The sequence below is a fragment of the Neomonachus schauinslandi genome, chromosome 4 (genome assembly GCF_002201575.2).
Source record: "Neomonachus schauinslandi chromosome 4, ASM220157v2, whole genome shotgun sequence".
Classification (NCBI taxonomy): Eukaryota; Metazoa; Chordata; class Mammalia; order Carnivora; family Phocidae; genus Neomonachus; species Neomonachus schauinslandi.
In genome coordinates this window covers 167,162,912-167,177,250 of record NC_058406.1, presented here as the reverse complement: position 1 = coordinate 167,177,250, position 14,339 = coordinate 167,162,912, and the positions used below count along the sequence as shown (strand labels likewise).

Genomic DNA, 14,339 nt, shown 5'->3' with positions numbered 1-14,339 from the left:
ATTCCCACATGCTTTGAGAAAGGAACACATCAGAGAACAAGATGGCCCTTGGAAATTAAAATGCAACTTTGGAATAAATTTTAAAACTTAGTAGATGATTTGGCAAATGAAATTGAGAAAAATCTCCCACCGTGCAGAAGAGGGATTAGCAGACTTTCTATACAGAGCCAGATAGTAAATATTTTTAGTTTTGCAAGCTGTTTGGTCTCAGTCACAATCCTTCACTCCGGTTTTGTAGCATAAAAGCAAGGTAGACAGATCTGTTCTCCAGTAAAGCTTTACGAACACTGACGTTTGAGTTGCACATGATTTTTACACATTATAAAATACCGTTCTTTTGATTTTTTTTTTAGCCTTTTAAAAATGTAAACACCATCATTAATTAGCTTGCATATATATATAAAAACAAAAATGCGGTGGGCTGGATTTGGTCCTTGGAGCCGTGGTTTACTGGCCTCTAATGTAGAAGAAAGGTATGGATGACATGGGGGGAAAGCAAACTAAATTGTGGCATGAGTTTATGCAATTGATGGACTAGAAGAAAAATTCTATTTGATTTTTGTCTTGGGAAACTTTGAGATTCTGAGCAGATGTGACATTGGACAGCTGAGAATGTGATACAAGAAAAATAATGGCTGGGCGCCTGGGTGGCTCAGTTGGTTAAGCGACTGCCTTCAGCTCAGGTCACGATCCTGGAGTCCCTGGATCGAGTCCCGCATCTGGCTCCCTGCTCGGCAGGGAGTCTGCTTCTACCTCTGACCCTCCCCCCTCTCATGTGCTCTCTCTCATTCTCTCTCTCAAATAAATAAATAAAATCTTAAAAAAAGAAAAAAAAAAGAAAAATAATGGCTGAGCAGATGGGACATTGGACAGCTGAGAATGTGATACAAGAAAAATAATGGAAATCAGAGTAATTGGCCCAGCATTTGAACAGTATTTTTACACAGTCACAGTATAGTAAATGCTACTTATTGATTTTTTTTTTTTTTGAGAGCACACGCGTGGGGTGGGGAGGGACAGATAGAGAGAGAGAGAGGACCTTAAGTAGGCTCCGCACCTAGCTTGTAGCCCAACACAGGGCTCGATCTCATGACCCTGAGATCAGGACCTGAGCTGAAACCAAGAGTCGGAAGCTTAACCAACTGAGCCACTCAGGTGCCCCAACTACTTAACTGATTTTTTTAACTTCAAAGCAGTGCACATAATATAAATCCAATAGAGATGTAGGATAGAAAATATACGCTGTGGGGCACCTGGGTGGCTCAGTCGTTAAGCGTCTGCCTTCGGCTCAGGTCATGATCCCGGCGTCCTGGGATCGAGCCCCGCATCAGGCTCCCTGCTCCGCAGGAAGCCTGCTTCTCTCTCTCCCGCTCCCCCTGCTTGTGTTTCCTCTCTCGCTGTGTCTCTCCCTGTCAAATAAATAAATAAAATCTTAAAAAAAAAAAATCTGTTTAAAAAAAAAAAGAAAATATACGCTGTTATCCTTGACAATATAAAAATAATGCTGCAGATGAGAGAGGTGGGACGTGGAAGGAGATGAACAATTACAAAAGAGAAATCCTTATTTGGAAAGTCATACAGATTTAAATATATTACTTAAGGTTGGAAAAACAACCAATTAAGAACTGAAACTAATAATCCTAACAGCAAACCAAGGGGAAGAGAAGAGGAAGCTAGCATGTATGTGCTAATTCCTGATCATTCTCTTAAGAATATCCAAAGATAATTAATTGTCTAAGTCTGAAGAGACTGAGAAGAGAAACCATTACAGGATTGCCCCTGGAGATTACAACTCAGGTTGGAGAAGGGAGATATTTGAGTTCAATCATATGTGCATGCTACTTTGAAGAAATAATAGCTTCCAGTGAGAACAAATGGGACAAGGGACTAGTGTTTTTCACTATACACCCTTCTGTTTAAATTATTTTTTGTACATGCTTTCTTTGACAACAAAAAGATTAAGGATGAACAGGATGATTATAGAAGCATAAAAATTACTTAAATAAGGATATGGAATTTTTTGTTTGTTTGTTTCAATGGGCAGGTGGCCAAAAAGACATGTGCAGGGACATGGATTCTAGGAAAACAGTTTATAAAAATGTAATTGCGTTAATGAGATAAATCCTAGGTTAAGATTTTAATTGTATAAAAGTATTTCAAAAGTAAATGTAGGGGCACCTGAGTAGCTCAGTCGGTTAAGCATCTGCCTTTGGCTCAGGTCAAGATCTTGAGGTCCTGGGTGTCAGGCTCCCTGCTTAGTGGGGAGTCTTCTCCTCCCTCTCCCTGTGCCCCTCCCCCTGCTTCTGTGTTCCCTTGCACACGCACAAGCTCTCTTTCTGTCTCAAATAAACAAATCTTTTAAAAAATGTAAATGTGCAATAAAAATTTGCTTTTTCTGTTGTCTTATACTTCATCTCCCCTCCGTTTTATCTTCTTCCTTATTAAACATATGTAGTAAGATTTTCCGAGCTCTATCAATTGTAGAGTGTCAGACTATTTTGCAAATTGACGAGTTTATCTGAATCAGAGTTTGGCCCTGTATTAGCTTGGGTTGCCATGATAAAATGCCATAAACTGGAGGTCTTAACAGAAATTTATTTTCTCAAAGTTCCGGAGGCTGGAATTTCAAGATCAAGGTGCCAGCAAAGTCAAATTCTGGTGAGCGCTCTTTTCCTGGCTTACAGATAGCTGCCTTCTTGCCATGTGCTCATGTGGTGGAGAGAGAGACCCCACTTTATGACCTCATTTAACCTTAATTTCATAAAGGCCCTGTCCCCAAATATAGTCACATTGGGGGGTTAGTGCTTCAACATACGTATTTTGGGGGTTACGAACTTTCAGTGCATAACAATTCCCATTGAATTGTCATTTAGCTGAATTGAATATAGGGACAAATGGTTTTGCCACCAAGAAGTCACTGAAATGGGAGAGTAGCTGTCCTTCATGTGGGCTTAACTTTTAAAATCCAAGCACACTAGTATTGGAAGCCTTGCACAGACTGACTCCCACCCTCAGAGGGTCTAAAGTTTTCAGGTTCTATAAACCCCACGGTCTCCACTCTGCCGTGTTAAATACAACTAGAACATTTTCTTAGTGCCTTTGTTTTCTCTGAGTGCCAACAGTATGGTAGCCTCAACTTCCCAAGATCCATCAGCCCTCTCTTTTCTGGAAAATCATCCAAAGCAATTGTTCAGCCTTTTGATTTTCATTTTACCTTTACACCAACTTTGTAAGGTGGACCAAGAAGCTGTTTCTGCTCACATTTTGTTAGTTGATGCAATTGAAAGACTGTGATTAGTACTGCCTTACTGTATAGAACAGAAAATGCTGCCTCCCATAATGAAGAGAGTGGAAAGAGCACTGGTCTAAGGGACAGATGACTGGTGTTGATCCCAGCTCTACCCTGAGCATGCCCAGGTTAGGACAAAGGTAGGGTTGTTTTTAACAGATTTATCTCAGTTGATTCAATCAAGGAAGCAAACCAGCACAAGGAATTTCAGTAAGATAGCTCATGTCTTTTTTTTCCCCTATCAGCATCTAGCCAGAGTGATATCATGAGCCTCCTTTTTTCTTGCACCTTCATCAAGCTAGAGTGATGTCATGGTGTAAGCATGGACATTGGAATTATTGCAGACCTGGACTGAATGCAGCTCTGAAATTCACTAGCAGAGTGACCTTGCATGAGTTACTTCAACTGTCTAAGCCTGTTCCTCTGTCAACTGAAAATAATAACTACTTTGTAGGTTGTGGGGATGATTAAAGATGATTTATCTAAAGTGCTTAGAACAATTCTTTCTCTATGCTGTGTTACAGAATTGGATCTAATGCTCTGTCTGGAATGGCATTAATAAGTTCTTCTGCCATGTTTCCAAATCTGAAGTGGTCAGACTTGACCAGGCATGTTCTCATAATTATTTCAGAGGAGCAAGCAAAAGTACACAATCCCAAAAGGCCTCTTGAGAACTCCCCTCGGACCTGGCTTATCATCACCTCTGCCTTGTTCTTTTGGTCAAAGCAGGTCATGTGGCTCCCCTTCGCTCTCTCCCTATCCCCTAGAGTCAAGACAGGGAGAAATAGACGCCACCTTGTGCCTGAGGGACCCTCCAGCTGTATTCAGAGAATCATTTTGTACTTAGGACATTTTTGTTATCAGTCTACCGCAGTGTTACTGCAAAAGAATTGTCATAGAAATATGAAATGATCAGAACCATTTTCTGGTTCATATTTGTTTTCATTGTTGCTGTAGCATGCTTTCGCTCATCCAGCATTCACCCAGGGGTTTGCTCAGAGCGTATGTGTGTCTTTGTACCTTGCAGCACAGCACCTCCCATAAGGTGTGCTCATTTGGGCAGATGAGTAATGGGTTTTCCTGCTGTACCAAGATGGAGCAGACACACAGTATAGTGTGATCCTCTCCCTCCATATTTCTCTTGACCAGCATGACAATCCAGGCTTACAGGAGGAGCAGGCCTTCATAAACAGAGCCATCCAGAATGCCACAGACATCGTGTTTCCTGTTGACTGCCGATGCGTGTCTGTTTACTCCGTCCTTGAGGTTTTAATGTTAGGAACTTTTATGCCCAGCAGCATGCATCTGGAAGCCAGCAGATCTTCACCAGCATGACAAAGAGACGCCCGCTTCACAGCTTATGAATAGTAGCGTCTACGCATCTGGATGGTGCGCCTTTATAAATAGTTCCATCAGGTGCCTGGGGAGTCCAGGCTGTATCTTTGGCATGGGATTGGGACACTTTGTGCATGACTATCCCTGGAGACAGGGAAGAGCTGATTCTGAGTCTCAGAGAAACCGATGGCACGACCTATCATGAGAAAATACAAGGTGATATTTGTGTAGTTGCAGCAAAGTGGGTTCGAGTAAGGGTACCACCCCTTTGACTCTCCTAATTTGCTATCTTTATCTTCCCATACTTCTTTTTCCCTATATTTTCTCATTTCTTGTTCCTATGCTTGCCTTTTTTACTGGTGCCTTTGAATACTCCCCCTTTCCTTCAGCTGTGTGTGCTAGAATGTCTCTGCATATTTGGCTCAGTATAAGAGAAATCTAACTGGAGAAAAGGCTGTTGTAGCTCTAACCTGGGAATGTCAAGAGCACAGCTGGGACTTGAATCATCTTTCTGACACTCAAGGATATAGGAGCTATGATATATGATGACAGACCAGACAGTTCTTCATTTGTTCAACAAATAATTATTGAGTGCGTGCTATGTGCCAGGTACTGTTCTAAAGTTTGGGACTCTTCATGCAATAAGAAAGATCCCTGCCTTTGTGGAGATGGCAGGCTGGTGGGAAGTGACAGATAAGCATGACAATAGACAAAATGAGTGAACTGTGTAGTATGGTAGAGGGTACTTGCTCTTGAGAAGGAAACACTGAAGCAAGGTAATGAGCATCAGAAGTGTCAGAGGGAGGAGGGTTGCATTTTTAAATAGGGAGATCGGGGTAGGACTTGGGAGGTAAAACTCAAGCAAAGGTTTGAAAGAAGTGAGGGATTTAGCATTGCCGGTGTCTGGGAGAGGAGCCTCTCAGGCAAGATACGAAGTGGGTATGTTGGCATTTGTGAGCCACAGCAAGACGACTGAGGGAGTAGGAGCAGTAAGGACTAGGGGAAGGTAGTAATGATGGCCTTCGGAGATACTGGGTCACCAGAGTGCTTGAGGCTTTGTAAGCCGTTTCAAAGATTTAAAATAAGAGAAAAACAGAATGACCCAGGTGCATGAGGTACCTAGATGAAGTAGTCTAGGTGTGACATGATAGCGTTTTGTTTTGTTTTGTTTTTAAACCATTTTATTTTGCTCATGATTTTGTTGGTCAAAAATTGAGAAGGGCTCTCCTGGGTGGTTCATCTGATTTACAGAGCAACAGCCATGGCAGGTGGGGCTGGAGGATCCATTTCCAAAATGGCTTCTTCACTTACACATCTGGTCCCTTAATGCTCCTTGGCCTCTGCAGTAGATGTTTTATCCTCCAGGACCTCATCAGGTGACTTTGGCCTTCTTAGAACATAGTGACTTGAGGGTAATTGCATCTCTTACATAGTGGCTGGCTTCCAAAAGGCAGGAAGAAATTGTCAGGCCAGATAAGAGCAACACCTGGAACTGGCATATCATCCATTCTACCATGTCCTCTTGGTCTAAGCAGTCAAAAAGCCTATCCAAAATTAAGGAAGTGGAGAGATGTCCCTTTTGATGACAGAGTGACATCCCATTGAGCATGTCAGCTAGGAAGATACTGTTGTGGTCATCTTTGGAAAACACAATCTGCTATGTTATGCAATGACATTTTTATTTTTTCTTTTGTGAACTGTGAAACCATGGCTTACCTTTCTATCTTCTCTTACTGATTGATAAAACTTTTTTTTATTATGTTAATCACCATACATTACATCATTAGTTTTTGATGTAGTGTTCCGTGATCCATTGTTTGCGTATAACACACAGTGCTCCATTCAGGCGAATACCCGTCTTTAATACCCATCACCAGGCTAACCCACCCCCCCATCCCCTCCCCTCTAGAACCCTCAGTTTGTTTCTCAGAGTCCATAGTCTCTCATGGTTCATCTCCCCCTCCAATTCTCCCGCCTTCATTTTTCCCTTCCTACTATCTTCTTTTTTTTTAACATTTTTCAGAGATACAGGTCTGTGATTCAATGATCTCACTGATACGAGGAATTCTTAATCTCAGGAAACAAACTGAGGGTTGCTGGAGTGGTGGGGGGTGGGAGGAATGGGGTGGCTGGGTGATGGACATTGGGGAGGGTGTGTGCTATGTTGAATGATAGTGTTTTCGATCAGGATTATAGCAGTGTTGGTAATGAAAAGAGATTTGAGTCTGGATGTATTTAAAGGTAGACCCCCTTAGGTTTTGCCAATAGATTAGATGTGGAATACAAGAGAAAGAGAGGAGTCTTTGGTGAATTTAAGATTTGGGGCTTCAGCAACACAAAGTATAGAGTTTACTTTAGATGAGGTGAGAAAGGCAGTTTTGAGGGGAAGGATAGGGAGTCAGTTTTGGATGTGTTGAATTTGAAATGTTTACTAGATCTTCAAATGGAACTGAAATCATCAGTTGTATATGATTCTTTAGAGAGAAGACTGGGCTGGAGATATAATTTGGGATTTAGCAACAAATACCATGGTTAAAGAAAAAAATAAAGCATGAGACCCAATGGAGAGCACCAGTATGATGTGTGAAATGGAAATCAGTGCACTGGGTGGTGAGGAGATTTGTCTTACATTGCTCCGAAGGCAGGACTCAGAATCCATGAGAAAGAGGATAGAAATCTGACTTTGGCTTCAATACAAAAAACCATTTTAAGCTCTTAGAGCTTATTAGCAATAGAATAGCCCATTTCATGGGATGCATTTTTTGATGCTACAAATTTTCAGGGAGAGTCTTGAACCTAGATCATTGTTTTTCCAAATTTTGTACATCTCTAAAAAAGAGAAGAATAGTAATTATTTTCCATTAGGGGGTTAACGTTGGTCTTTATCCAAGTAGTTTACACACTCACATACCTTTGATATATTTGTCATAGTCCCAGTTTACCACCATTTTAGATATCATAAGGTAGATTAGATTCTTGCCTTAGGTTTAAACTTGAACCTACTGACTATTTAGAGTCCTCTAAAATTTGAGTTTCTGTGAGACTGTGGTTCTGAGCATTTAGGAATGAAAAAGGCCATCACTAAAATTCAGTATGGGAAAATTAAGGGAAAAAATGATGTCAGGCCAAATCTTTTATTTTAATGTCACTACTCTAGTAATGTCTTAGAACCGTGGTTCTCAAACTTTTAATCCCAGGACCCTATTATACTCTTAAAAATGTTTGAGTACTGGGGCACCTGGGTGGCTCAGTCAGTTAAGTGTCTGCCTTTGGCTCGGGTCATGATCCCAGGGTCCTGGAATCGAGCCTTGTGTCGGGCTCTCTACTCGGCAGAGAACCTGCTTCTCCCTCTCCCTCTGTCTAGCACTCTGCCTACTTGTGCTCTCTCTCTATCTCTGTCAAATAAATAAATAAAATCTTTAAAAAAAAAAGTTTGAGTACCTTAAAGAGCTTGTGTTTACATGGATGGTACAAATATGGGAGAATAACCAATATACTGGTTAATAAGGATTCCAGATGATGCATTGAAACCTTCAAACTAAAGTTGAAGTTGTTAAAAATTTATTTTCAGGAAAAGAGAACGCCTACTTTGACAGAAGTTCTTTTGAAGAAGACTCAAGATTGTAGATTTCCTCTAAGTTAAGTGTAAGCCAATGATGTGACTTTGCAAAAAATCTTGAGTAAGATTACACAATGGTGAAACCATTGGAAGAACAGACTCTGGCCTAAAGGAAATACATTGCAGGATGGTAAAGGAAAGCTTGCAAACACCTGCTTATAATGAGAGGCTGCAAATGTGTTTACCATTTTCTGGTATTTGGGCACAAAGCTCACTTTGACCTGCCAGTGGATATAAATGATCTGTGAGTTCTCTGCTTTTCCCCAGTCAGCCCACTGGACCTCATGTAAGCTTACCTAGTTGATACAGCTACTGGTTCTCAAAATTGCAGTGTTCTCTTACAAATCAAAACCTAGTAAATTAAAGAGATCTTATATTGCAAAACAGATAAGGGATAATTGAATGACAAGATAAAATTTAACTTGAAAAACATTTTGTTATATGTTCCTTCGATATTAAACTTCTTTAAAGCATTTAATTATTTTATAACTTAGAAAAACCTCAGGTTTATCTCAAAGAACTCAATTTGAGAGTTCTCCATTTAAATACAAATCAAAAATTACCATAAAACATGGCTGAAACTATTGAATTAGGGTAAGGAATCATTTGCAAAAAAAAGAAAAAGTAATTTGCAAATAAACTTTCCCTTAGGGATGTGTCTTCTGCATCAAGTGGGGTCTCCTTGTAAAATAGACCCTAAGAGCTTCTGAAGTGCACTTTGAGCTTGTCTAGAGAAAGGCTGAGTCCAGTTCCGAGAGGAAAGGCCTGGGATTCTGTTCAGAGTCACAATGCATAGGGTTAAGATAACAAACTGCTCTGGCTTCTTTCAGGGCAACAAAACATTCCTACAAATTCAAATTGTCTCCAGGGTTGTAAATCCAGAATGGTTTGGTAGACCTGAGCTAGGAGAAAGGGAACTGGGGCAAATACTTTTTTAATGTTTGCCTGTGGGCAGGATGGGTTTTTGTTTTTTGTTGTGTTTTTTTTTTTTTTTTTTTACTAGTTTACTAATACTATTTATTTGTTTTGTGAACTGTTTTGGGTTTGGCTCCCACTGCGGGGGGGAAAGAAAACGGAGAGTATCAGAAAATTTTTGGCTGGAGTTGCGTGTAAAGAGAGCTGTGAGAAGAGCCGAGGAAAGGAGGGTGGTTGAAATAACCCTGTGGAGCTATTAAGTCTGACAACTCTGCCCTTCCCGGTGGGACAATGATTCTTGGATTGACTTGAGTTTAGCATATGCTCGTTGTTGTTCCAAATTGCACATGGAGGTTTAAGCTCTTTAAAAGGATCAGGTTATGGCACTCACTCCCCCAATTTGGTTGCTATCGGAGACTGGGCAATCATGAGAGAAGTGACTGCGGTTCACCTGGGTGCTACGCGAAGAGCAGTTCAGGCAGAAAAAATAAAGTGGGCTCTGAGAATCCGTAAGCAGCCGCAGACTGGGGCAAGTGGAGTCATTATGGCTCTTAACAAGTGAATGTGTAGCAAACTAATAACAATTTCATAATAAAGCCAAGGCTAAGAATCAGCTAATGAATGGGGCCAATACTTTTATCACTATCTGATTAGGAAGAGATGAGCAGTGCCTAATGATAGGAATCTTTATCCCTCCCCGTTTTATTTATGCCAGTCTATGTGGAGGCAGATCCCTGTAGGTTCCTGCTGTCTTATAATCTATGCCTAAAGCTTTGAGTTAATTGATGTCCAAGCGAGTGATACCAATTACTGCTTAGTAAGAGTATGCTCTGAAGGAAAAGCAAGGCACCTCCTTGAGTATTGGCCTCAACACTTGAATTTATGACAAAGGGAAAATCTGTAACAAAAGCATACATGGTGGGCTGATGAGGATGCCTCTTGAGTTGACTTGGCATGTATGGGTTAATCTCTACCTGAAGCCCGGTGAGGGGGCTTGACTTGGTGCAGAGGGGTCTCTGTTTCCCAGGAAATGAGCAGGTTAAAGATGATCTTCCAGGAGTTGAGTATATTAATATACAAGCAACTTCATCCTCTTGTCTTTCCCTTCCTAATTTACAGCCATCTATGAGTGGTTCATAGGAGTTTTCAAAAGATGTGATTAGGTTTACTTGCAGGAAACTTGTGAAGGGTTTCAGGGTAATGATGTGTCAGCTATGAACTCATTCAGCTAATCTGAAGAAAAGTTTTTAGAGCAGGAAGGAGCCAGATTCAGAAGTGCTGACTTGTGAAACACAACGGTGAGTGCATTTGTAGCTAAAAGAGCAAAATTCTAGTTTCCTAATCATGTAAAGGAAAGGAGGTGGTGATGAGCAAAAAGGAAGAAACTGAATAACACAACATTCACTCATTTGCACCATCCACACCAGAGGTCCTCCTCGCTCATCAAAATTAGGGAAGTATTGGGGCGCCTGGGTGGCTCAGTTGGTTAAGCGACTGCCTTCGGCTCAGGTCATGATCCTGGAGTCCCGGGATCGAGTCCCGCATCGGGCTCCCTGCTCGGCAGGGAGTCTGCTTCTCCCTCTGACCCTCCTCCCTCTCATTCTCTCTGTCTCAAATAAATAAATAAAATCTTTAAAAAAAAAAAAATTAGGAAAGTATTTGATATGGTTGCATACAGAGCTTATAGGGAAAGTGGCTGGCAGCCTGTGACTCAGGGATATGAGGTGGAAGGAAGAGGCTGACACGTTTGACTAGGAGCCACATGAGCACAACACAGTGGGTGGAGAGCAGCAAAGGGCTACACTTGAAATTCACTGCTGGGCTCATTTCATTAATATATTGACTTATTCATTGTGGCTGTGTAGCACCTCTTAAATGCAAGGCATTCTGGGACCACAGTTACAACAGATCTGTCCTCACCAGCATGTAACTTAGTGTTCCAATTGTTACTAAGGTTGCAGGACAAATTATCCTGAATTTAGTGGTGAAAGACAACAATCTATGATGCTCATGGACTACCTGAGGCAGCAATTTACTCAGGGCACAGCAGGGCTTGTCTCTGCATCGTGGTGTCTGGGAGCCTCAGTTGGAAGATTCGAAGACTGGTGGCTGGAATCATCTGCAACTTGTTTACTCACTCGTCTGATGGTTGGTGGTGGCTGTCAGCTGAAACGTCAGTTGGGGAATGGGCCAAATTTTCTACATTTGTCTCTTCATGTGGTCTGAGCTTCCTCACAGCATGTGGTTGGGTTCCAAAGCTGAGTGCCAAAGAGGATGAGCCAGGCAGAAGCTGTCTCTTTGTGACCTTGCCTCGGAAGTCACATGGATAACATTGATTCCACCATGCTTCATTGGCCAGGACCAACACAGACCTTGCCGAAATTCGAGGAGAGGGAACATCAACTCCAAATATCAGTTTAGGAATGCCGATCACAATGAATGAAAAGCAGAAATATATGTATGGCTGTGTTATATGTACGTGTATAAAATCATCTGTCACAGTAAGAGTGAAAAAAACCATCACAGCATCAAGTAAAGAATATTGTTTGTGTTGATTTTGTAAGTCATGGCCCAAAGAATCCTACAATTGGAAATACACTAGTAAAGCAAAGACATACCCGAGCACTATGTTTCACAAGTGTGAATCGTGCATGTCACTTCTGTTGTTATTCTGTTACCATCTGTACTACTGTTCCCTTCATTTTTTTAATTGACCAACTGTTTTTAAACTCACATTTGTTTTAAAAGCATACTAGATATTGCTACTGAAAATTTTATTTTTTTACTGTAATTTATTTGCCATAAAACAAAAGTAACCTTAAATATAATCAAAATAAAATTGAACAGTTGTTAGGTATGTTGCTTTCCGATGAAGATTGCAAGAGTGAAGCAAGTCCTCTTTGTCAAAAATGTTAGCAGGTGTTTGAAAGATATTAAATCATAGTCCTACAAAATTGAGGCTCTCCCCAGGCCTTAATCTGAAAGATTGAAAGAGAAATAAAAGCAAATGATCCCTAGTGAGAAGGTCAGTGATGTTTAAGGCCAGGTCTGTGTGCTGCCTAACATCCTTTAAAGAATTTTTGATATTATAATCCTATTTTGTTGACAAACACTGATCCGGAATGATAAAAAAAAAAAAAAGTCCTAAATAGGTAAGCTTTCATCTTGCGTCAGCCAGGTTGCTGGGATCCATGAGGAAGACCAGCATCTGTCACAGAGCTGATACATGTTAGTTAATGAATGAATTTGTAACCTGCCATCTGTCAAAGGCTGGGTCCCCTGCACCTCTGTTTTGTTTTGTTTCATAAACCCCTCCCTGAAAGATTTAGTAAGCAATAAAAGGCCTTGATGAGTTGGCTTCTACATCAGGTTTAGCCACCCTGTTATCTTATTACCATTCTCCACATACTGGCTCTCTTTAGTATGAAGGTATCTAAATCCAACAACATGTGTTTCCAAAAATAATTATTACCACCGGCCAGGGCTATTGTTGCACTAAACCCTAGAGGTCTCAGGGAGTAACAAGAAATAGACACTTTGTTAGAGTACAGAGAAAGGCCACTAGGGGGCAGCTATCTCACCCCTAAAATTTAATTAATTGCTTACAGTAGCATTGTCTTATTGTTGAAGTATTGGTCAGAAAACACTCCTTCCTGGGTGTTTTTTTTCCAGTAGAGATGATCACTTGGGAATAAGTATAATTTTCATGGTCTTCTCCACCTAGACCTTTCCTTCTGGTTTTCAGGGGTATGGGGAAAGGTCTGTAGAGGTTAGGAGGAAAACAGCCAGAGAGACTTATCTTCAGGGATTCCAGCCTGCAGCCTTGACCACACAAGCTAAGACTTCTAACAATAGTGCCTTTCTAGACATGGGGCTGGCATTAACAGACTTTTCCTGCTTGCTTCATAGTCGGCTACGGTGAAGCTGTCAAAACCAGTGGCTCTGTGGACTCAGCAGGATGTCTGCAAGTGGTTGAAGAAACATTGTCCGAATCAGTATCAGATCTACAGTGAGTCATTCAAACAGCATGACATTACTGGTAAAGTATGCGGCATCCAAAATATTTTATTCCCTCTTCCTCTCCCTATCACCATGGCCTTTCCCATACCCTTACAATGCAATGCATCTCCCTGCTGAAGTTTCTGGCGTGGGTTTACTTTAAAAGGGGGGATGGATTCCAGATCCATGCAAGCTAGGCTACTTAATAAGCATAAGCAGTTAGAGAAGCATGGATTCCAAGTGTCCAGGACAAATATGTGGGAGTCAGGGTTAGAGGTTGGGGAACTCTAGAGAAAATGAATGTGTACCAATTCTAGAGAAAAGAAAGGAAAGAAGTCTTCCAAATTAGCTGGGTTACAGGATCAGGATTAGATGTTCTAAGTAGGAAAGACTTTAAAATAGGAAAACTCTGAAGTGAATATGATAATATTAACTTACTGCCCCTGAGATGAATACCTTCAAAACAAAAATGAAGATTCCATTTAGATCCAAGAAGCATTTGGAAGCAGCAACTATGACAGTATAATGAACTGCAAAAGCCCTTAGGATCATGTCTCTCAACTGGAGAACAGGGTGGACGAGAAGGAGCGGATGGGGCCACCATGGGAGCCCATTAGAGTCAGGAGATCTTCTCCAGACCTCTCCTGCCCTCCTGCCCTGAGGGTCTGGACGGATATGGGCAGCATTCCTCCCCTGCCCTCCCTCCCCCTCCGCAAGCACTATGATGAAAGATAGGACTGAAGAATATGCTCTGTGCATCAACACTGTGCTTCAGAGGGAAAGCATGTTGAGAAGTCCTGATTCAAGTCCAGGTTCTTCCCTTTTTTAAGAGAAAACTGTTTCTCTGGTGGGAAAGTGACTTGCTCTTGAGTAGCCCAGCCCTGTGGATGCCAGCCCTCTTTCCAAACTGGGTGTTTTCCAAAGTGTATTCCTTGGAGCCTTTGGGTACACTAAAGATTGCCAGAGGTACCAGGGGTGTGCTTTGGGTTGAGGTGGGTGTGTCAGCTAAAGCAGCTTCCCTTATGTCTGTTTGACATATTCGAATTGTACAAAAACTTCATTTGGGAAAAAGGGTTCTGATACAAAAGAACCGGTGAGCTAGGTTATCCTAGATTCCTGCTGACCAAATTGGTAATGTTTTAAAATATAAGGAATACACTCAAGTATAGCTCAAGGTGAGTT

General features: G+C 41.3%; 1 protein-coding gene across 1 annotated transcript in view; it reads left to right on the top strand.

The window, feature by feature from the left end:
* The window catches only part of SAMD12 (sterile alpha motif domain containing 12), a 377,694-nt gene that overhangs the window by 154,290 nt on the left and 209,065 nt on the right, over positions 1-14,339 (top strand). Inside the window, exon 3 of the mRNA XM_021688709.2 lies at positions 13,068-13,197. Coding sequence (XP_021544384.2) covers positions 13,068-13,197 — 130 coding nt within the window. The remainder of the gene's footprint in view (positions 1-13,067; positions 13,198-14,339) is intronic.